General features: G+C 34.1%; 1 protein-coding gene across 2 annotated transcripts in view; it reads left to right on the forward strand.

Moving 5' to 3' along the window:
- The window catches only part of Slc12a2 (solute carrier family 12 member 2), a 93,861-nt gene that overhangs the window by 32,904 nt on the left and 35,821 nt on the right, over nt 1–25,136 (forward strand). For both annotated transcript variants that reach the window (XM_074076620.1, XM_074076621.1), the window contains exons 5-11: nt 6,235–6,374; nt 9,049–9,159; nt 10,289–10,397; nt 17,145–17,272; nt 17,371–17,455; nt 19,498–19,649; nt 24,301–24,408. In XM_074076620.1, the coding sequence (XP_073932721.1) occupies nt 6,235–6,374; nt 9,049–9,159; nt 10,289–10,397; nt 17,145–17,272; nt 17,371–17,455; nt 19,498–19,649; nt 24,301–24,408 (833 nt within the window). The remainder of the gene's footprint in view (nt 1–6,234; nt 6,375–9,048; nt 9,160–10,288; nt 10,398–17,144; nt 17,273–17,370; nt 17,456–19,497; nt 19,650–24,300; nt 24,409–25,136) is intronic.

Consider the following 25,136-nt stretch of genomic DNA (forward strand, 5'->3'; position numbering starts at 1 on the left):
ATTCAGTGATCAGGATTGACTCAAGATCTTGCATATGCTAGGCTAAACACTGAACTACCAAGCAACCTATAGCCCCTAGTTATTTTTAACATTTTCATTAACATTACATTTCAGAAATTAACAGGTGTTGGTCTAGAAAAGTTGTAGTGGTTTGTTTCTTTAATATGAATCAACTGTCAACTTACAAACAAATGTGAAGTCTAGGACAAATTAATATGAAAATAGGCAGGGTTTCTGAAACAAAAAAAAATCAGCCAGAATTTAGAAAATAAAGGATACTAAATTTCAGGATTGACTAGTTTTTAATAATGAATTTAGAGTACTATTTAACAGCAAGTTAGAACATCATCCCCTCAGTGTTTTTCCTCCCATAGAGCAGTAGTGCCAGTTAATTGGTAGAGTTTGCCTTCATCTCTAGCATAGTCCCTGCCTGAAAGACACATTCAAGCTTTTAAAATTATTGCAGCCTGTGGGGTGCCCAGAGCCTTTTACTGTTCTGCAAATCATATCAGTGTTCTTGAGAGTTTATCCTTTATAGAATTTACATGAACCTTGCTATGGATTGAAATGTTAGCTGCTGGCTAGCAGCTGTATTCATTCAGATTTGCATTTCCTTGGTTGGGAACACCAGCAATCTCTCATCTTCACCCAATCTGTGAACATGGACTCAAAGAATAGAGGCCAACCACAGGTGGCCTTTTATAAAATGAATGTAGTGTAAATTCTGATTTTTTTGAGTCCTATTGTATTAATAAACAGTAATAAAAGGAGAAGATTCCTTACCCTCTTTTTCTTTTGGGGCAGTTAACTTTTGTCTTAGATAAAAATAGGTCAATACTCTTTCAAACAAATGTCTGAGTTACGTCAAATTTCACACATGTACTTCTGAAAATCTAGAATCAATATAAACCTGCCTATTCTGTGACAAAAGTGAAATTTTATTTTAGTTGAGCTTTAGTCAGCAGGAAATTGCTGAGAATTTTATGATAGACACTGAGTTTGTAACAGTGTCTATCCAGTTTTCTTGGAGCTCATGTTCAGATAATAGTTATTACTTCAGACCTAACTGCTAGGCATGGTACCATGGTTTTGACTTAAATTATCTTATTTAATGCAGCATTACTGTTAGTCACATTCATCACTTATATGGATAATAAGAGCAAAAATGAAGCAATTAATACTCACTTTTAAAGCAAAATTAAACTTTATGCACATTCTGCTGATCAATCTTAAATGTTCACATCTTTGCTCTGAAATAATTAAAAGCCTCCATGTCTTTGCTTATAGGTAGAGCCAAAATATTGAAAGTGGAGGGAAAAAACCTAACATTTCTTCATGTTGTGACAAAAAATGATTTCTATATTGGTAAAATCAGGTTATCATTCCTAGTATCAAGCACGAAGCTCTTAGTTATAATTCAGTTCTGTAGTTCTTTCCTTTTATAGCTTGTTTCTTTTAAATTGTAACTATTTAGATCAATGGAATGTTTGAAGTAGCTGCAACAGACAGTTCACTTAAAAATAGCGTGTTTTCTTTCAGTCCAGTAAAGCAGTACTCAAATATTACAAGTAGCTCAGATATTAGTCTGGCACGTAATTGTCTTTGATGTCAGTAATTTTGGGCATGAATTTTTTTCTTTAATTAAAACTATTTTAACTGGGCTGCAGAATTGCGTGCTATAGGATTAGTATTATGTTTCTTTACTGTTGTAAATTAAAAGTTTAATTGAATTATTCTGGTGATCGTTCATAGTGATAGATATTACCCAATTCTGGTCTGAAGATTTTATGTTTGTCACCTTACCTTTAATTGATTTAACAACAAACACCACTGTGTATTTATAAACGAGTGTATTATAATATGTTTCCTAGAAGAATAACTAACCCCAAGTGAATGTTAGATCCATTGTAACCCTTTTTCATTCCCCCACAAGGAGGCTTTGGATAAATTGTCTAGAGAGAATAAAGCAGCTGCCTAACTACTAACAGGATTTGGGGTGTATTTGCTAATTATACAGGTGAACTCTGAATAAAAATTTCCAGTTTTATTTCTCATTGATAAGTTTTAAGTTTTTGATATCTTTACTTTTGAATCCTTCAATATACCAGCAACTTTATTTATATAAAATTTCTATAGGTATCATAGAATATGTAGATGATACTTAGGTATATTGATCAATTTCCTCCAAAGAGAATGAAGGTTATTTGGACTCACATTTTGCATTACCTCTGTCTTGGTGAATCATTAAGCTCCTAGAATGCTTCTTAAAAAGTTCTCTAATCGTAAAACAGATGTACGTTGTTGAAATTAATGTTTAGAATAGCATAAACTTTAGAAGACTTAAAAATCCTATCACCTGTATCCTAAGAGGAAAAAAGTGTTTGCCGAATTCTCCAGGTTTTTTTTTTTTTTTCAGTTTTTTATTGAGGTACAATTAAGATAGTTTTTTTTTTTTTTTAGTATATGACATATGACACCTAATCATGTAAAACTACACAAGCAAGACAGGCCAGTTCCATCAGTAGCACACCTCTCCCCACTTTCTCCACTCTTCAAAACCACTCATCGGTTTCCTGTTCCTGCAGTTTTGCTTTTTTGTTGTTTTTGAGACAAAGTCTTGAAATGTAGCTCAGGCTGCCTTCAAGTTTTGGTTCTCCCACCTCAGCTTCCTGAGTGGTGGGATATGGGCATGGGCACCATGCCCAGTTAGCTTTGCCTTTTTCCAGAATGCTGTACAGGGAGAATCATATCAGCCTTTTGTGTCTGGCTTCTTTCACTTAGCAAAATGCTTTCCAGGTTCAGCCACAAGGTGTGTCTATCACTAGATCATTCCTTATTGCAGAGTGTCATTCTGTTGTATAGACAGGCCACAGTTTGTTTACCCATTCCCCAGTTAAGGAGTATGTTGGTTGCTTCATAATCAGTTGTTACAAATAGTCTGCTACTAGTAGACACGTTTTTGTGTGAATGTAGGCTTTCATATTATATTACTTACGTAAATTCCAAACAAGAATTGCTGAATCAAGCGATAAGTGTATGCTTAACTTTAAAAGAAGCTGCCAAACTGTTTGCCAATGCCTGGGTTTGCATGCCAGCCAGCGGTGAGCTCCAGTTCTTCCACAGCTATATCCTCACCAGTACTTAGTATTGTCCTTTCTCTTTTTTTCTTTACATGTTCTAATATGTGTTACAGTACTGTCTCATGGTTTTCACTTTACTTTCATAGTGACTAGTGATATAAGAAATCTTCTAAGGAAATATAAATATCTATTCAAATCTTTTATGCAGTTTTTAGAGATTTATTGCATTTAAAAATTTTTATTTGTACCTATCATTTGTCTGTCTGTCTGTCTATCATCTGTCTGACAGTACTAAGGCTTGAACTCTGGGTCTCATGCTTGTTAGGCAGGCACTATACCACTTGAGCCCACTCCCAGCCCTCATTTATGTTGGTGATTTTTCACAAGGGGTCTTGCTTTGTAAGTGATTCTCCTGTTGTTTCCTAGTGTAGCTGGAATGACAGGCACACACCAACACACCCAGCCATTGGTTGAGATGAGGTCTTGTGAATATTTTGCCTAGGCTAGCCTTTAACTGTGATCCTCCTGCTGTCTACCCCCAATAAGTAGCTAGAATTACAGGTGTGAACCACTGTACTTAGCTGAGTTTTGAGAGTTAATTTTTCATCCTCTGTATACAATTTATCAGCTACATGATTTGTTTTTTTCTTAGTATATATATTGTCTTTTAATTCCCTTAATGGAAAGAACAGTTAATTTATTTTTACTATATCTACTTTGTTACTTTTGATTTCCCAATACCTCTTTGCCTGGCTTCACATATTTTCTTCTGTGTGTTCTTGTAGAAGTTTTATGGCTTCAGGCTTTCAGTTAGATGTAGCATCCATTTATACTTAACTTTTTTTTGTGTGTATGGTACTGGGTTTGAAATTCAGGCCTTGTGCTTGCTAGGCAGACTCTTTCCACTTGAACCACATCTCCAGCCCTGTAATTAGCTTTTGTATATGAGGCAAAATATAATTCAAGATACATACAGATAACCAGTTATTTTGATATCATATTAAAAATTACCTCTTCTCCATTTAATTCCCAGTGTGGTTTTTGTCAAAAATTAATTACCTTATGTGTGAGGATCTATTTCTAACTTAATATTTACAAAAAATTAAATGGAGAGAAACAGAATACAAATCTTTTTTTTTTTTTAATGTGTTTCAGGTTTTAAGTTTCAGGTATTTCAATTTGTGGAAGATTTTTAATTGCTTAGAAATGTTAAAATTAACATTTCATAAAATCAAAACTTTAAAGGATATAACATGACTTAAGCTTTACTTTTTCAACTATGAAAACATGAGTGGTTGACTGGTTGCAATTTGCCTTTCTTTGTGACTTTTCTCTTCTATAGAATCCTGATCCTAAAAAGTCAGGATTAATAACACTTGTCTTAATTCATTGTTGGTATTGACAATAAATGAAAAAATATGTTTTGAAAATATCTGTGTTAAGTATACACTATGGTAATTATAGTATTTCAGGGATTTTCCTTATGATTTATCATAATATGACTTATTGCTCAAACTTTTTTTGGTGGTACTTGGGTTTGAACTCAGGGCTTCATGCTTTCTAGACAGGTGCTCTACCACTGAGCCACTCCACCAGCCATGATTTAGTGTCTTCAGAACTTATTCTGAAATCTTTATTTGACTTAAAAAGTTACCATTAGAGCTGGGCACCTGTGGCTCACTACTGTAATCCTAGCTACTCAGGAGGCAGAGATCAGAAGGATCACAGTTCGCAGCCAGCCCAGACAAAGAGTTTGCGAGACTGTGTCTTGAAAATACCTGACACAAAAAGGGCTTGTGGAGTGGCTCAAGATGTAGGCCCTCAGTTCAAGTTCTGGTACCACAAACCCCCCCCCCCCCAAAACCTCTTATCATTATATAAGTTGTTATTATGTGAATTTTTAGTGTTCAGAAATATTTCTGGGAAAATTTTAAGTTATTTTCATCTCAAAAAAAACTGCATGAGACTAACTGGGTGCCAGTGGCTCATGTCTATAATCCTACCTACCCTGAAGGCAGAGATCAGAAGGTACACTGTTTGAAGCCAGCTTGGGAAAACAGTTTGTGGGAACCTTTCTCGAAAAAACCAACACAAAAAAGGACTGGTGGAGTGGCACAAGTGATAGAGAATCTGCCTAGTAAGCATGAAGTCCTGAGGGCGAACCCTAGTATCACCAAAAAAAAAAAAAGACTAGTACTAAGTGGATAAAATTTCATTTTTTTTTTCTGTAGAATTTCTGTGGTGAAAATAGTTGGTAAAAGTGGGGAACTAAGGAAATTTGAGTTAGATGGGTATAAAGAATAAATTATTATGAGAAAAACTGACAAGAATCATCAACAAAATCTATTTTCCAAATGAAATTTGCATGTTTAGTACTTTATTAAACTATAGCAGTTTTGTTGCATTATCTTCTTTATACTTGCTGAATAGTAGAAACAAATATTCAAATATTACATGAACTTAAAAATTAAGTATTTTGTTGGTGCATAGAACTATGCATGTAACTTTAAGCTACTTTAGTATGCAGCTAATGACCTAGAGGTCATATTTAAAGTAGAATTTTAGAAGAGCTTTTGGACACCTGACAAACATTAGATTGATTTTCTAAATCAGACTTCACATAACATATTTATTTTTCTACTTAGCCAGATTGGCTGGAGTACAAATTATCTCTCTTTGGGATGCTATTATACGCTGTTCTTTGAAGTTTGTTGTGAGGCTTTTTTTTGTTTTGTTTTGCCTTGGTATGGTCATATTACAAGGCAGGTTAAGTAACTGAAATCATGTCAGTTTTGATTTTAAAAGTTAAGATTAAATATATTGGAAAATTATTGGGGAATAATCTTAGTATCTGTGAATATGGGGAAGAAGCTGTTGCTTATTTTAATCTAAGATTTAAAAGAGAAAGTATGAACTTAAATAAGATTTTTATGTTTGATATGGGGAGAATTCTTTGGGTTTCATGAAATAGTAATGAGTGAAACAATTGAATGCTTCTTTTGGGTGTTTCATCCGAATATATACTTACTGCTTGCCTGTTCATTTAACTGCTGTACTTACTAGAGGCATCTGCTTGGTGATTCTTTTGTGCAATTAAAAAGATTGTTTTGGGCATTTTAAACCCCAACTTGTTTATTTTCATTCTTTTCATTAGGAGGAGCATATTACTTAATATCTAGAAGTCTAGGCCCAGAATTTGGTGGTGCGATTGGCCTGATCTTCGCTTTTGCCAATGCTGTTGCAGTTGCTATGTATGTGGTTGGATTTGCAGAAACTGTGGTGGAATTACTTAAGGTAAGTGAACTTTCTTTTAGTCATTTATTTACCAAGTCTTTACAGAAGGGTTATATGCCACTCAGCATGTTAGCCAAGGGTTAAGAAAGCAGTGATGTGATGACCAAGAAATTCCAAATATTGTAGAAGGTCTTGGAAATACAGAGTGGGCAACAAGAGTATTTAAATTACTCTCCCAGAATGGTGGTAGCAGGAGAATGTTCAGGATGAGTACTCCAAGGAAAGGAATCAGGATTAGCAGAGAAAGAAGAAAGGTATACTATGGATAAAGGAGACAGGGAAGAAAAAGAGGTCTAGAAAGGGTAGAGTATGGCATATTAAAAAATAAAAACCTAAACTTCAGTATGGTTAGGGCACAAACTGGCAAGAAACTTTAGAGAGAGAAAAGTATCAAATCAGGAAAGGTGTTGCTTTAAGTTTGCAGTTAAATTTGGGACTTGAATTGGGGGGCCATCACATGATTTTATTTGGATTCCTGTTTGGAATATCTGACCAAATATAGAACATGGATTTGAAGGATCACAAATAGAGAAGGAGACCATTTCAAAGGTTATTGTAGCTATCCTTGGAGGTGGGGGTGAATTGGAGAGGCTTTAATGAAGTTGAATGAGTGGGCTTGATGATCAGTGGGATGTGGGAAATTAGAGAAAGAGGAGAGTTTCACATTTATACACAGATTTCTACCCAGGTGATTTATATGGAAAGTAATGCCATTCACCATGAGATGGATAATATAAGACAGATAGTTTGGGATGTGCTGTTGTGAGGAATCTGGGCCATGTCCAGATAAAGCTGGCTAGAAAGCAGTCGACAATATTGCCCTAGAGTACAGAAGAGAACGTATTTGAAAAGTCATTGGAATCAGTACAATTAAATAAGAGTGAAATAGGATTCCTTCATATTGTTAAATGAGAAGAATCTACAGTGACACTTATAGTTCATGTTAGGTTGTATCTTCTTTTACAGTTGTTTATAGTAAATTAAGATGTTTAAAATCTCAAAAGGACTGATGACTTCATTGACTCTAACTTCTGCAGTATAAGCCAAAGGGATGGGAAAAAGGAAGTACTATAAGCAAACAAGCAACACAGTCATTAGATCTCATATTTTTATTTAATTTAGTGTAAGTTCTTATTTGACACCCAGAGTTTAAGGTTTTAATCTGTGAACTCTTATTTAGTACTTAATTAGGGTTTAAAATATGTTTCAATTATAGTTACATAAGAACAGTAAGCTCTGGGGTATTGCATAGTGTGGTGACTAGTTGAAAATTATGTACTGTACATTTCACAAAGCTAGAAGAAAGGATTTTGAAAGTTCTTACCATAAAAATTTATGTTAATGAGATAACTGTATTTAACCTGATTTAAACATCGTAAAATGTATGCATGCATTGAACATTCTGTGGTACTCCATTAACATGTGCAGCTTTTGCTTTTTCATATCAGCTAAAGTAAAGGTTTTCATGGAGATTTTAATTTAGACTGATCTAATGAAATTTTAAGTATTTGTTTAATAAATGCTTAACATACATAAAATACTGAACAACTGTAATTGTTAGAATCATGGTCCAAGAATCTAAAAAGCAATCAGTAGATACATGTTTACACTATTACGTTTTTTCCTTCAAGTAATTCTCGGGTGTAATTATCTAAATGCTGTAGTAAGTAAAAAAAAGTCTGTAATTAAAAGTTTTTACAAAGTGAAAAGTACATTTTGCTTTATGAAGTTAAATGGAATCCTTCAAATTCAAAAAAGCTGAGAATGGCTTTTTTCTGGAGAGGGGGGCAGTATCTCACTGTATCTCAGCCACTTTAGTGCTGGGATTACAGTTGTGTGCTGCCATGTCTGACTTGGCTTTTCATACCATGTTGTTTAAATATTTATACGTTCTGTGCCTCCAGTTAGCAAGAATATCTTTGGATATGGGATATTTTTCCCCCTAGTTTTTTTAGTAAGCTCTTTTATTTGGAATTCAAGGAAATTTTTTCCTCTCTTGCAATTGACTTTTATGAAGAAATATTTTACAAAAGCATTAACAAAGAATGTTTTTTTTTTTTAAAGAAAGAGGTAACTTCATACTACCATTATAATCTTTATACTTTTCTCAGTTGTAACATGCTACTCATTCTGAGTGATCAATAAAATGTTTTTGTTTTCTGTGCCTTTTTATTACCTTATTTAAGAAGTGGTAATTCATACATAGCTATTTACTTGGTTGATTAGGATTTCACAATTTTTAAATTTACACGAGAACTTTAAAAAAAAAGTTACAAATATTAACTACACGACAAATAATTTTGCTGATAGAATGGGAACAGTGTATGGTTTCGACAATAGCATGAAGGTGTTTTTATATCTTCCTCATGCAACCATCAACAGTATGAGTTCACTAATTACATTGAATACAGAATACATTTGCCATGTCATTTAAAAAAAACTAGCTGTATTACTTTGTCAGAAGATTTTTTTTTTTGCTTGTTATCAATTTCTCTTTTGATTTATGGAGTCCAGTCCAATATACTAATATTAATAATTTAGTTATTTGATATTAGATATGTGAATGATAACTTCAGTGGTAAATATTAATTCTCCCAGTCATTCGTTTTTTAATAAGCATTTATTCAACATCTCCATGTAAGGAACTGTTGCTTAGTGTGTTTCTCTTTCCTAGGAACATTCCATACTTATGATAGATGAAATCAATGATATCCGGATTATTGGAGCCATTACAGTGGTGATTCTTTTAGGTATCTCAGTTGCTGGAATGGAGTGGGAAGCAAAAGTAAGTCATGACTGGAACATCTAAAAATGTTTAGTACGTGACTTGTAGAGCTTGTCAAACTCTAAAATGTGGTGTTTTCAGACTCTAGTGCTACCTAATTGGTCATTTTCACTGAAGTTTATGGATAAGGTAACTTAATATTTAAGGCAAGGAATATTTGAAGATAATCAATTTGGAATTTAGTTAAACACAATACTTCTTTTTTCGATGCTGGGAAATAAGCCCAGGGCTTCATAAATGGTAGGCAAGCAGTATAACCACTGAGCTACTCAACCCTCATTTACTTTTATATATACGTTTAACAAATTGACCTGATTTGCAAGGGTAGAATTTATTCTACTTAGGACAGAGTTAGCACATAAGCAGTTCTTGTTCTCACAGATGACAGTTTTCACAAGGAGATGGTGGTTTTCATACATTTTCCTCCTTCCAATCTCATTCTTCTTGAATTCTCCTCTACACTGGCTGCTGCTTGCTCTGCTTTGCCCTCTTTCCTGGAGCAGTCACACATTCAACATTATGTTTGGACCTGGCATAAAACTTATATTTGTAATTAATATATCCTCCATGTCAGAATTGTGGTGGTTAAAGGGTTGGTGATACAGCTCAGTGTACTTGACTGACATGCTCAAAGACCATTGGGAAAAAACAAAAAAGATTGTAGTGGTAAGGTGGAGGAGATTGGAAAGAGCTACATAGGATAAAAAGTCTGAAGTGTTTTGTGATTTTGGATGTTGTATGGTTTATAACCCATTTCAGAAACGTGGTATGGTCCTACTTTGCTGTCTGTTTTTCCCTAGTATATTGAATATTGTAAGATAATTTTTATTTTATTTATTTTTATGAGATGGAGTTCTCAGCTAGTCTCAAACTTGTAATCCTCTTGCCTCAGCTTCTCCAGTAGCTGGGATTACAGGCATGTACCGCCATGCCCATCCTTTCAGATAGTTCTTTAAAGAACTGTTTGTTTAACCAAGTTTGTTGAGCACCTGCTTCATGCTTGGCAATCTTGAGACATTGAGGAAGAAAGCAAAATAAGCCCTTTCCCTAATTGCAGTTAGATTCTAGTAGAACTGAATAAAAGTATGGATATGATACTAGTTTTAATCTTTGATGTTTAAAATTACAGGCTCAGATTGTTCTTCTGGTGATTCTCCTTCTTGCAATTGGTGATTTCGTCATAGGAACATTTATCTCACTAGAGAGCAAGAAACCCAAAGGTTTCTTTGGATATAAATGTAAGTAAAATAGGTTAAATACTTTTTAAAGGGTGCATAATGTAGCATTCTACTATTAATAAATTTAATACATTTTAGATTTTGTACTAAAATTGAGTTTGATCTAAGTGACTCAGAATTCAGTTCCCCCCCCCTTTATATAGTTTGTACAATTGGAGTAAAAAACATTTTTATTTTTGTATTTCATTTTTCAGTATTAGCAACAGGATGATAGAATGTAGAGAAATCAGTGTTATTGAGAAGAGGTGCTTTTGTTCTCTACTCTTTTTCAGAGTTAGTAACTGGATTTGTACCTTTTAACATGGCTTTCATTATTTTAGATGCATAGTTAATGTGTCTGTTGAGAAACTCATTGTGAGAAATGTGTCTTCAGGTGATTTCATTGTTGTGTAAACATCAGAGTGAACATATACAAATTAAGATGGCTGTGACTTTACTAGGTGATGTAATCTTAAAGAACCACTGTCATATTTTCGGTCCCATCATTGACCAAAATGTTATTTGGTGCATGACTGTATTTAAATACAAGCTTAAAAGTGCTTAAGATTTTGAAAGCAGCTAGAAGTCTTAGCTTCTTTATGTAATTGCAACTTGTTTTTATATAGTTTATATTATGTGAGAATTTTCTTTAATTTTTATTAAAGAAAATTAACCTTTTTCATTTGCATCTAATTTTCACTAAGTGAAATGAACTTGTCATTTGTTACTTCCTGAAGTTTTTTATTATTATCAGGTTATATTAGTGTCTTAATACTACTAGGTAAATGAAGTTTAAAAAGATTACTCACCATACCATCAGAAAGGCTTGACTTTAACTGGCTGAAACCTACTGTGTGTGTGTGTGTGTGTGTGTGTGTGTGTGTGTGTGTTTGACACAGGGTCTTGTTGTGTATGTAATCTAGGCTGGAGTGTGTGTGTGTGTGTGTGTTTGACACAGGGTCTTGTTGTGTATGTAATCTAGGCTGGACTCAATGTTATCATCCTCTTGTGTCAGCCTCCCAAGTGCTAGTATTCCAGATGTGCACCACCATACCCAGCATTAAAATCCACTTTTTGAAAAAAATCCACTTTTTGAAACCCCAGAAGCAAGGGCCTAACTTTCGATCTGACTAGTTTCCTCCCAAGCTACTTATACAGCTTTGTGAAAAAATACACAATGTAAACCATTGCACTTCATCCTTTAGAAAGTCTTAAAAAATAATCAGCTGAACTAGACTGTGGAACCCTACTTGATTTACATTCTGGTGTATCGTCCTCGGATATGTGTTGAACAGCACTGGTTTGGCTAGTGCTGTATTTGATGCTGACTTAGTTGACTGGAAGGATTTCTGATATGAATTGTTTCATGGTTTTTACCTTAACCAAGCATGACAAAGCCTATTGTTTGTTAGCAATAGCCTATTGTTTGTACTGGTAATTGTGATTTATGTTCTGATTTAGTAGTGCATATGCCAAATTCAAATTGATCTTTAACTTTGTTTCCTAGATTGTGGGGAGAAGTGTCTAATAGGCATGCCAGAAATGAAAGTTATTAGCATCAGTTAGACAGTGTTCAGTATTTTGTGCTTTCGTAAATGTTTGCCACATTTCTTCTAATTATGAGTGAGTTTAAAAAAAATTTTTTTTTGGTGGTACTGGGATTTGAACTCTGGGCCTCAAGCTTGCTAGCTAGACTGATGCTCTACCATTTGAGCAAGTCTGCCAGCCTTAATTTTTTTAAATTACTGTTGTATGAGGGGTACATTGTGACATTTACAGAAGTGTTTACAATATGTCTTAAATTCACCCTGTTATTCCCCCCAACTTTTTTTTTTTTTTTTTTTTTAATTTTTGAGACAGTGTCACTAGATAGCCCAGGCTGCCCTTGAACTCCTAATCCCCCTGCTTCCACCTTCTGAGTGCTGGGATTATGGGTATGTACCACTATACCCAGCCTTTCTCCACACTTTTATTTTTAAATCTTAAAAAGTATATGAGCTCTTAACTTCTAAAAATATTCCCAATAGTAGTGCATTTTCTTCTTACGACTTTTAATTGCTTTTAAAATATCTGCAAATACATGTTAAGCCACAATTTTCATTTCCTTTTTTTCAGGTCCCTATAAACTTATAAAAGTGTTAGACAGTTCTGTAGTGTAATAATGTATATAGTGTGTGTGTATATGTGTGTGTGTGTATATGTATATATATATAATATTAGTATTCAAGAAGCCCCTTGGGCTTATCTCAGCCCAAGGTTAATAAATGTAAATGTGTCCTGTAATGTGATTTTTCTTTTTGATGGTGATAATCTTGACTCTCCTCCTGCTCTTTTACTAAGGTTGTGGTAGTAGTAAGGCAGTTATGTTGATAAGCTTGTCAGGTTCACATGACTCCCTCATAGTGGTATCCATTTTGTCTACTTTCCTTTTTCATTTCTGATGATAAAAGTGTCCTTTTACCGAAGACTAGTACCTCTGCTGTTTTCTAGATCCCGTTTCCTTTACTTTCTCAAGGATATTTCCTCCATGTTTTGGTAGTCTGCTTATTTCCTTACACCAAAACTTTCACCTCTGAATTACAAACTTGATCTAGTAATTCTCATCCTTGAAAGTGTTGTTTCTTCTCTCCTCCAGTTATCATCTCACTTTCCAGTTCCTATTCAGAGACAGATTTTTCAAATATATTTTTTTTAAAAGAAGAAAGATTTAATTTTGGCTCATGGTTTCAGAGGTTTTTTCAGTCCATGGTTCCTTGGTCCCATTGCTTTGGGCTTGAGGTGAAGCTGGACATCATGCTGGGGAGGGTGTAGCAAAGCAAAGCTTTTATCTCGTGATGGTCGGGAGGCAAACAGCAATCTTTAAATCCTTAATATCCTTTACTGCTCATTATTTTAAAAGAGACCAGACTTACACTTTTCACCTGGGTTTATCAACGATGAAAACTTTTATATTCTTATCTCATTTTATTACTTCGTATATATCTTAGGCCAGAGCCCAACAGATCAAATCTGTCGAAAACCAAACAGAAAAAGTAATGGTGAAAAACAGGAAGGGAGCTTTAATCAGTATAGTTAACTAGGAAGACAAAAGGGGACCAGTGTCATTAGTCTTGTCTTTGGGGTATTATTATATAGGGAAGGGACAGAAGCAGGCAAACTGGTGTTCTTGATCATTACTTTGGATTGGTCAGATGGGGTCTTGTCATAGCAGTAGATTGATTATTGTCATAAGATGTTTATCCATCAGACCTGTTGTTCCTAGTATCTAAGGCAACTGTAGAACTCAGAGCAAAGGAGACAGAGATGTTAAGTTAACTTCTTACCTCTAAATACTTTAGCTTGCATCTACTAAGGAAAAGAGCAACTGAAGAAATTTAACTTTGGCATAATACTAATATTATGCCAAATAATATGTCCATATGCAAATGTTTTCCAGTTAATTGTCTTTAAAAATCCTAATAGCAACTGGTATTTTTCCTGTCCTGAATAAGTAAGTTGCCATCAGTTGTCATGTCTTTTTTAGTTTCCTTTTTTAAATGGTTCTTTTCTGCACTCTCCTTAGCATTTATTCATTTGCTGTTTGTTTACTTGTTTATGACAGTACTGGGGTTTCAAGTCAGTGCTTCACGATTGCTAGGCAGGCATTCTAACACTTGCAGCCTCTTTCTTAGTCTTTTTTGGGTTCTTCTTGATAGCGATGTTTTTTCAAGAGTACGGGACATTTGTTTTTTAGATCTCTCCAGGTGGGTTCATCAGATCTGTTTCAGTAGTTTTTGGTTATTCACATTTGTCAGGATCACGACATGAACAAGGTATCCTTAGTGCACCAGAGCAGGAGGGCCATGTGATATCAGTTTTTGCCATTTCTGATGTTGTTAATTTTGATTACCTTGGCAAGGTAATACTTGGGAGGATTTTCTGCTGTGAGGTTGTCATTTTTCTCCTTTGTAATTAATATGCAATCTAGAGATTGCATATTAATCTGTAGATTACTTTGAAAGTGTGCATAGCCTAATTTCCATCAAACTTTAACCAAATAACTTTAATTTCAGTCCGTCTCATTTGGCTTCTAACTGTGGAAGTCACATTCACATGGTACAGCGTACAGTTTTTCTTTAATCCTCTGGTCAGCAACATTCCTCTTAGTTGTCCCTTCTTAAATCACTCCTCTTGTTTTTTTTTGGTGTAGCATTCTACCTAGGTCCTCAGTCACTGTTCTATTAATCCTGTTGCCACTTCTCTTCTTCCTGACTTTTAAATGCAAGTTGGACAGAGAATGGTCCTGACCTCCCAGCTATATTCTTTCCTTTAGTGGAATCTATTCTTGTGACTTTAAAAAAAAAAAAGAAAAGAAAAAAACAAAAACCTATCATGAGACCATCATGATTCTGTTTTTGAATCTCTCCATTAAAGTCTAAACACGTGTGTATCTAATTGCTTATTTGATATCTTTCCTAATTACTCCCTTAGACTTTTCTATCTCAGCAAGTGAAAGAAACCAGAGTGTTAGTGCTTACTGTTTCCTACCTGCCTCCCTTCATTTCTATTTCTTTTTCTTTTTTTTCTTTCCTTGGTGGTACTGGGGTTTGAACTCAGGGTCTAGCTCTTGCTAGGCATGTGCTCTACCCTTGAGCCACTCAGCCAGCCCCTGCTTTCCTTAATTTCTAATTCTTCTCTTATCTGTGTGTTATCTATAGGTTAAACCATCCAGTTGTTCTCCTAATCGGTCTCTGTGCTTTAGATGTTCACTCCTTCAGTCTGTTGCCCATACCATATAGTATCCATACGACATAATGCTGTCTCCATGTTTCTGACCCTACCATTTTATTTAATTATGTTTTTTTTTGTTGTTGTTGATTTTGTTTTGTTGAAATTTCTTTTTTTTTTTCTTTTGGCAGTACTGAGGTGTGAACTCAGGCCCTCATGCTTGCTGGGTAGATGTTCTATGACGTGAGCCATTCTGCCAGCCCTACCATTTTATTTAGAGTAAAATTCAAACTTCTGTCTGGCCTTCTTGGCACAATATCTTTAATCCCAGCATTTGGGAGGCTGAAGTAGGAAGATCATGAATTCAAGGCCAGCTTGAATAGCATAGTGAGTTCTAGGCCAGCCTCAGCTATGTAATGAGACTGTATCTTTAAAAAAAAAGCATTTAAACCTCTATCAAAAAGTCTTTCTCCTGCTGAACTCTGCACTGTCATTCCATTCTCATCTTACTGTGAGAACCTGATCTTGAGCTCCCCAAAGAAGGTAAATCTCTTCCTACCTTTATATTTGTTATACATTCTTTTCCCTGTCATCACACCATGTTTTCTGCTCAGTGAAATAAATGTCAGCTTGAATGATATCTCCTTAGCTGTAATTTCTCTAACCTCTGTAACTACATAGCATTAGACTCTCTTTTGTTTCCTTTATCATGACACTGTATTTACATCAGTGCATTTACTGCTATTTATAATAACCTTTTCTTTATGTTGTAGCTCCTGTTGAGAATCTTACATTTCATGAAGGCAGGCACCATATCTAAGCTTATATCTCTAAGCGCTTTGAGATACTAAGTAGCTTTAGAACAGTACCTGGCACGTGGTAGATACTCATGTATTGGAAACCACAGTTAATTGGTTGTTTTAATGTCAGTACCTATGTTTCAGAATAGATTAAAATAGTAGGACTAACTGAAGTTTTCATTATCATTGAAATGGAAAAGAACTTTACTTAAGGCACTTTAATTAAAGTTACCTGGCATAGGTCAACTAAGAAATAGAAAAAGCTATACAGGTAGTGTCGGAAGTTGTTGGAGGCAAGCACGGAGGTAGTGCTTTTCCCTTCCCCATTGTATCCTCAAGCTCTGAGGTTGAGGGGTTTTCACGCTTTGTTATCACAATCAATCAAATCAGAGACTCTTAAAATGTTGTCAATGAGGTATATAAAAAGTGTGATATGATTCAGGTCAGTTCATTTCAATTGTAAGCCATTCCCTCACACAAGAAAAGAGGAACACTGATACTGGAATTAGGAAATACACAAGAATTTGCCAGTTACTTGAACTGAAGAAAGGTTGGGGGTCATATATACCAATGCATATGATATTCTAGGTACTCCTGACCTAAATTACTGGTTTTTTTGAGCAGTAATGAGATTTGAACTCAGGGCCTTGTGCTTGTTAGGCAAGCCATGCCCCTGACCCTTTTAGCTTTTAGCTTTTAGAAGGTAACACCCACTCACAGGAAATCAATGTGAGTCAATGCCCTGTATAGCTATCCTTATCTCAACCAGCAAAAACCCTTGTTCCTTCCTATTATTGCTTATACTCTCTCTACAACAAAATTAGAAATAAGGGCAAAATAGTTTCTGCTGGGTATTAGGGGGGAGAGAGGGAGGGGACGGAGTGGGTGGTAAGGGAGGGGGTGGGGGCAGGGGGGAGAAATGAACCAAGCCTTGTATGCACATATGAATAATAAAAGAAAAATGAAAAAAAAAAAAAAAAAAAGAAATGGTGTTCTGCTTTTTACCCAGGGCTGGCCTTGAACTTGATCCTCCTGCTTATGCCTATGGTATAGTTGGGATTACAAGCAAACATTACCAAATCCAGCTTGTTTGTTGAGATGGGGTGTCAATAACTTTTTGCCTGGTTGGCCTTGAACCTCAGACCTCCCAATCTCTACCTCTCAAGTAGCTGAGATTATAGGCTTGAGCCACCATGTTCAGCCTTTGCCTAAATTATTATCTACTATCCATTAACTGCCCAAAATATTTTGTTTTCTATAGCTGAAATATTTAATGAGAACTTTGGACCAGATTTTCGAGAAGAAGAGACTTTCTTTTCTGTATTTGCTATCTTTTTTCCTGCTGCAACTGGTATTCTAGCTGGAGCAAATATCTCAGGTGATCTTGCAGTAAGTAAAGTATTGTGTCACTTATGTGTGTGTTAAAAAAAGTTGTATTCATACTTTGTTTTAAAAGACAGATTTAAAGAAATCTTCTTGTCTTTTAGGATCCTCAGTCAGCCATACCCAAAGGAACACTCTTAGCCATCTTCATTACTACAGTGGTTTACATAGGAATTGCAGTGTCTGTAGGTAAAGAACCTTTAATTTCTTTATGTGTCTCAGAAATTTCATGTGTATCTAGTATAAATATTTTCATAACATTTTCTAAATATTTCAGTAAAAGATATAGAGTTGCCTATTACAGTTTGAAAGCAGTTTTAAGAAAACTAATAGTGAAGTTTTATGGACATTAAACCATCAAACATTTTATTGAGTCTGCCTCAAGATTTATTGTAATTACAAAGATGTAAAATCTTATTTCTAAATACTTAAGTTTCATTGAGATATAGTTATAGGAAACATCATTTATATGTGGAAGTAAATGGTGCTCTTGGATCTTTACAAATTTCTGAGCATTTTTATTCTTGTTCTTCTTTCATATGATAAAATTATCAAGATTATTAAGCAATGCCTACCATTTTTTACAATACACGCACTGAATTTTGAAGAATAAAATACTAAGTTGAATAAAAAGTCTTACTGAAACCTTATTAAACTAAATGAAAATGATTTTGAAATTATTCTATTACATTCATGGGATCCAGCATTTTAAAACTTAAGTGGTCCACCTGTCTCTAGATTCTCATTTATAGATGAGGAATTGAAGCTCGGAAATTTTGCTACCAAAGATAATGGCACTTGCTTAAGAGAATTATTTTCACAGGAGAGTTTTTTCTTTTTTACTTTGTTTTTTAAATGAAATAATAAAAAGGTATTTATAAAACCCAGATCTTTTAAATTTATTGAAACATCGTAGCTCAAAAAACACTCGGTAAGTTATTGTTAATTTATATATAATTTTCAAGAAGAGACTAGATAAATTGTCTTGAGTTTATTGTACATTTTATGAAATTTAGGAAAACATATGTTCTTGAAATGTAAGCGGGGTTTAAATTTGTAAACTCTAAAAGTCAAGTTTTACAGTTAAATTATTAAAAATACAAAAGTAAATATTAAAGAATCACAAACTTTGGTTTAGTGTGCCTGAGACCTGGGGTTCAATCCCCAGCACCAAAAAAAGAGAAAAAAAAAAGAAAGGCTTCAAATTGATTGACTTCATGGCATGAAGTTTGCATTACATTTCAGTAAGAGTATTTCAGTTTAGTGCATATTTACTGATTTATAGAATTATATTTAAAAACTTTCCTATTTGTCAATGTGATTTTTAAATTTCACTGAACTAAAGTTAGAAATGCTAATAATACCGTAATGGGTTGAATTGGTGTTGAAAAAGGATTTTGAATTTCATTTACCATGAACAATCCATTAATCTCTGAAATTCATTTTGAAAAAACAAATGTAGACACATAAAAATTTATGTAAAAATTTATGTAAAATTCTTAGTAAAATTTGTTTCCCTAAAAGTTCCTAGCATACTTGTATACATTTTACATTAACCAAATAAAACTTAGTTTTAATTTGAAAAATGATATAGCTGATTATGTTTTAACTTCTTAAAATAATTTGTCGTCATGGATAAACATTTTCTGTTTTGATTTGATCCTTTAAAACTGCTACCCTCATTCATTTCATTCTGTCCATGTAGCCCTTAGAGCAGCCTTTTCTCTCTGATGTTTGTCAGCTGAACCAGAAAAGACAACTTCTAAGCAGGTGGCTGTATAACTAGTTCAAAGCAACAGAACCCTTTTCACCCAAAACTGCAGATACAGAACATTGGGATATGAAGCACATGAAAGCGTAGCTGCTTTAGGGCTAATGGGCATCACAGGTCTCTGTTCTCTTCCTCTTCCCTGTCCCCTATGGTTTCAGAGTTACCTTTAGGGACACAGGGTTTTGCAAACACTGTGTTGAAAGGTAGAGAAGAAGGTGTTTAAGTATTTATTTGTAATTACTATTCTTTGTAGAAGGTTCTGCTTCATTACTTAAATTTTGGAGACCATGATGTTTCCTATATTCTGTTCATGGTAAAGATACCTTAACTGTAAATGCAATGTAAGCTATTATAAGTGAGTATATATCTAGTCAATACTTTGATTTCCTTTTGAATTTGTAGAATTCTAGAATGAGCATAGATGTTAGCTATATTATTCTCATTGTCATTTTTGCTTCAGGTTCTTGTGTTGTTCGGGATGCCACTGGGAATGTTAATGACACCATTGTAACAGAGATAGCAAACTGTACTTCTGCAGCTTGCAAATTAAACTTTGACTTTTCATCTTGTGAAACCAGTCCTTGTTCCTATGGTCTAATGAATAACTTTCAGGTGAGCATCAAATCTTTATAGACATTCTATTTATTTATCTAGGGGTTACATTGCTATTAAATCTTGTATATTAATTCAGAATACAGCTATAAATTAGAAGAGAGGACCATTGTTTGTACCTCCTAAACAGTATATTACTAACTGGGCAAACAGAAAAATATACAGGGTAAAATGTGAGGCTGTTCATGAGCAAAAAGCCCTTGAGGGTAGCGGCTTAGTAATAGAATATAAGTTGTAGTGAGTGTGCGTGTGTGTAGTACTTCAGGAAGTAGAGACGCACCTGAACTGTCTTTCACATGACTCATATTTGGGAAGTCATTTCTGGATTCTCGCTATTCTGTTACATTGAGCTTCGTGTCTTTCCTTTCACCTACACCACAGTAACTGTACAGTAAGTATTGAAGTCTGGTACTTCATTCTTTTTACTTTATCCTTTTCCAAAACTGTTCTAGCTATTTTAGTTTCTTTGCAATTAGTAATGTCTTTATAGTTGCATAATTTTTAGAAAAAAATTTGATGAATATCAGTATTATTAATAAGATATGACCCATTTAAAGTCATGTTATATCATCATTTAAGAACAGAATTTAATTCTGAATGGATGCTTGAAAGTTAGCTCTCGGGGATTATCAGTTCTTTTATTATTTATTGTTTACTTCTGTTAAGATCTTGAAAGTGGAATGGCATTTTATTCTAAAACTTCTGGGCTTTAAGAAAGTAAGAAAAGATTATATGAAAGATTTCAAGAGTTGAGTACTAAATTCTAGGATGGTAGAAAGAAGAACACAAAGGTATAGATATAGGAAATTAAAACAAAATTCTCTGTGATAAATTTACAGAATATGTAGTTCTGCTGGTTGCAAATGAAAAATAGAAATTTGCCTTCCATTTTTTCAGTATTATGTAAACATAAGAAATAGAATAATTGAGAATCTGAATATATTCAGAATTCACTATGTATTAGGTAGATATGTAAATTTTATAATACATCTTTTTTTTAGCTGTGCTGGGGATTGAACTGAAAACCTCACACATGCTAGGAAAACACTTTACCACTGGAGTGAACATCCCAGTCCTTTAACTAAAATATTTAATAGCATTATTCTTTTTTATTTCTGTTGTATAGTTGCAAAAAATCGACTGCACTTTCAGTAGTTACAAATATTAGACCCAGTCATATAATAGCAGTTTGTGTTTCCTAGTAATAAGACTGTGCAAAATTATAGGAATGAAAGAAAGTATTCATATCTAGCTAATGATTCAAGCCAGTTCTGACATTGATATTGTGTATGAAAGGCACACACATTGATCTCCGCCCAGTGGCGGAGAATGCAAGTCAAATTTCTGTATTGTTGCCTTAAAATACAAACCTGTGTTGTCTTTCTCAAGTCTAGTATGAACTCATTCAAGCAAAAAGAAGTTTGATATAAGTCAGGCTTTTTAATTTAAATAAATAATCCTTTAATGCTGTGTTAAACAATACGTAATGGTGAAAAATCTTCTGTAGAAATTAAATCGCTTGTCATTTAGAGAATGAAGAGAGGTAGATAGAACACAAATAGTACATAAGTCAGACTCTCCATTGTAAAATCTATACCACCCACAGAATTTTTCATACTTAAGGGAGTAAAGTCTTAAAATTTTAATTTTATATATTGTCTCATGTATATTTTTGCATTTTGATGTCTTCTCAAATCTTTGATGCAACATTTGCCTAATAAAATATGAACTGCTTTGTTTCCCTAGCGAAAGCCCTGCATACCTTTAGTCCTGCTGCTTACTGATCATACTGAACCCCACTCATTGTGTATTTGTATACATGTGGATGCACATGCTTACCCTACTGTCGGTACAGATATGCCACACCTACCATTCATTTTATTATTTTTGTCTTTTGTCCTCTGTCAGAGACAAGACCATTTTGTTTTTCAGCTTTTTTCCTACTTTTGTGAACAGCACAGATACTACCATTATTACATTTCATATCATCCTTGATACTCATATTTCATTGCTTAATTTTGAGAAAAGTAGAGGTTATGGGTAAATATTTCATTAAAAAACCAGAAGCCTGCATTGCAGGATACTTTTTAGCCTTACCACATAGCATTTCCAGGCATTAAGCCTAGATCATTATCTTTGTCAGTTCACAGCTGATAGAAGAAAGGAAAATGCACTTTTTTTTAAGCATAAAAGCTGAAAGATTATAATTATATGAGATGTTGATGGTATCAGTTTTGTTAGTCTAGAACTTGGAATGCATCATATTCTCACTTTTTCCTTATCTCCTGCCTTTGCACTTAATTAAACTTTGAGATCATTACAGACAGGTGTGTAATTTTGTAGATATAACAAGTTATGTCTATTCATTTTTAGTTTTTGCTTACCTCATTTGTCCTTTACTGTCTGTTTCCTAAAGGTAGGGCTGACAATGCTAGATAGTGCAGCTTTAATTACTATGAAAAATGGATGATATATATGAAACTGCTAACTTGTGGCTGAACAGATTTTTTCAAGTTTTTTCTCATGCTTTTCAAAGAAGTCAGTGTTTCTTGAAACATTTAGGATATGGATTCTTTATACTTAAGTCTAGTAAAATATACAGGGCAAAACATTTTTGTAAGTAAAAGAAGTTTATGTATACATGAAATCAGGCTTAGACATTATGGCTGGGAATTGTGCCCAAAGCTGGTTTTACATCTGGCTTAAAGTATTAAATTATAGTTAAGTATATGATAGTCATAAACAGCTTAAACTTGATTTCCCTATCTCATCGGTCTCAGTTTGTAAATTCTCTAAATAAAAGAAATTTCTCCTAATGTAATAAATTTGGGTGATGACCACCATTCCTTGCTGGGAAATTTATGGTACATGGATCAAGCTAACAATACTCGAATCTGCCAAACATTTCCTTTACCTTAATCTTATATTTTGACAATTTTCAAAGATACAGAAGGAACTCTGCAATGAACATCTATGTAACCTTCTTTCAGTTATTTCACTAGCTGTGTATATTTTACCCCCTTTGTTTTATCTTTCTGGGTAATTTTTTCCTCAAGTAAGTGAGAATAGGTTAAAGACATCATTACATGATAATCAGTTTCAAGTCGTTTAAGGTATTTTGTACAAGCACAGTGCAGCTCTCCTACATAAGAAATTTCACACTGATAAAATACTGTTATTTCACTTTTCCCAGTATTGTCTTTATTTTTCCAAGCTAGGATCACGTGTAGCATTTTTTATCTGTCATTTAATCTAGGGCATTTTCTAGCCTATCTTAATCTTTATGACACTGATATTTTAAATAGTCCAGCAAAAGTTGCTTCGTATTTACCCCTCACTTTGGATTTTTCTGATTGACTTCTCACAATCTAAATGAACAATCTTTTTTTTGTGAAAAGTTCTTAGGAAAATGTTGGAAAGAATACAGTGAACTGAATGCATGCATTGCTCAGCTCCATCAGTTATCAACGTCTGGGTAGTTTTGTTTCATTTATAACTTCTGACATCCCAGATTAATTATTTAGAGACAAACTGTAGACCTTATATCATGTTCTTTCAGCTGGAAATATTTGCACATTTAACTCTTAAGACTTTTCAAAAAAAAAATCACACAATACTATGTTAACATCACAAAAAGAAACAGCTTTCCTGATGGAAGTACATCTTGCCAAGAGCTTGTACCCCAGTTTGACTGTGTAGATTTAAATATCAGTTTACTAGAACTAGAGAGAAGAGAGGAACAGGTAAAAACGACAGAATGGAGATGTAGTTAGAAAATTTCTGAGTGAAAAACTTCTAGAGGAGAAATGACATAAAAGTAATAAATGGAAAGGTGTGAAATTGTTGATTGAGAAAGATGTATGAGACATTTGGACAAACTTTCAAAATGATCAAGAAAAGAGGGATAATTGAATGCTGAGTGAATATGTGGTACTGTGAAAGGATGATTTAAGGTTTTGTTTTGTTTTGATGCTGCTGAGGTTTGAACTCAGGGTTTTGTGGTTGCAAGGCTGATGCTTTATCCCTTGAGCCACGCCTCCAGCCTTTTTTGCTCTGCTTGCTTTGGAGATTGCATAGGCCTTCCTGGACCATGATCTTCCTATTTTATGCTACCTCCCATCACTGGAATAACAGGCATGCACCACCCCACCCAGCTTTCCCCCCTTGAGATGGAGTGTTGAAAATTTTTTGCCTGGACTGGCCTTGAACTGTGATCTTCCTGATCTCAGCCTCACAAATAGCCAGAATTACAGGTGTGAGCAGTTGGTCCTTGGGACAATGGCATTTTAGTTGAAGTTTTTAAAAGTCTTCACCTGGGAGATACTGAGTGTTCACGCATTGACTATCTGAGGACTTGTTTCAAAATAATCATTGCTTATACCTGGTGATGGGCTATTACCCTTCTCTCTTCTGTTGTGCAGTTTGAAATTTTACAACATGAAAAGATTTATTTATGATAAAGGCTAGGGGTAAATCTGTTTCAGAAATTTATAATGCTCTTAGTATTGTTATTGCTTATTATTATTTTATCCCCAGTATTAGTTTTCTTTATTAGAATAACCAGGTTGTGTCTACATACTACTGTGGTTTGGTTTTGTTTTTCAAATTGTTTGAGAGACTTACTTTTCCATTTTTGTCACTTTTATTTAAGGTAATGAGCATGGTGTCAGGATTTGCACCATTAATTTCTGCAGGTATCTTTTCAGCCACTCTTTCTTCAGCATTAGCATCTCTTGTGAGTGCTCCCAAAATATTTCAAGTAAGTATTTTCATATTACAGGGTTTTGGTTTTGTTTTGTTTTTTTGTGGGACCTTGTGCTTGCTAGGCAAGTGTTCTACCACTCGAGCCCTAGCCCTAGCACAAATTACAGGTTTTATTGAAGGGAGAGTTATGGTGATATTTCACAATTTGGGATTATTACTTCTTTCAAATTAGTTGCATCTATTAGCCCGATGTATATGATGTATACACATGCACGTATATGAAGATTGGTATGAATTCTATGTGTATGAATAGTATGTACATTTATATAAACATTTTTCATTTATCTACTCTTAAGGTATATAGTCTTTGAGTTGTCTGTTTAGAAATGATGGAGTTTTGCTTTTGGACATACTTAGCTTACAATTTTAAGATTGTTGTCAAGGATTAGGAGTGTAGTACAAGACCATAAAGCAGAAGTAGTAAAGTAGCTTGCTTCAGTTTATATGATAGCAACTGAAATGTTTTGTTTTACAACTATTTAAATGTCTAATCTATCCCTCATATTGCATTAACTATGTAGGGTGTAATGATAAGTAGGATGAGCGTTATTTCACTTTAATGAGTGTTAAACAGTTGATATTGATTAGGAAATACTTTTGCTACTAAATTAAGCAAGTAAAATGTGGATTCTGCAGCTTTTTTCTTAATGTTATGGTAAAGGTGTAAGTACAGTAACAGTGTAAAATACATTTTATAAAAATGGTGTTCAGTAATTTTTAAGA

Source organism: Castor canadensis, chromosome 6, assembly GCF_047511655.1.
Source record: "Castor canadensis chromosome 6, mCasCan1.hap1v2, whole genome shotgun sequence".
NCBI classification, from domain to species: Eukaryota; Metazoa; Chordata; class Mammalia; order Rodentia; family Castoridae; genus Castor; species Castor canadensis.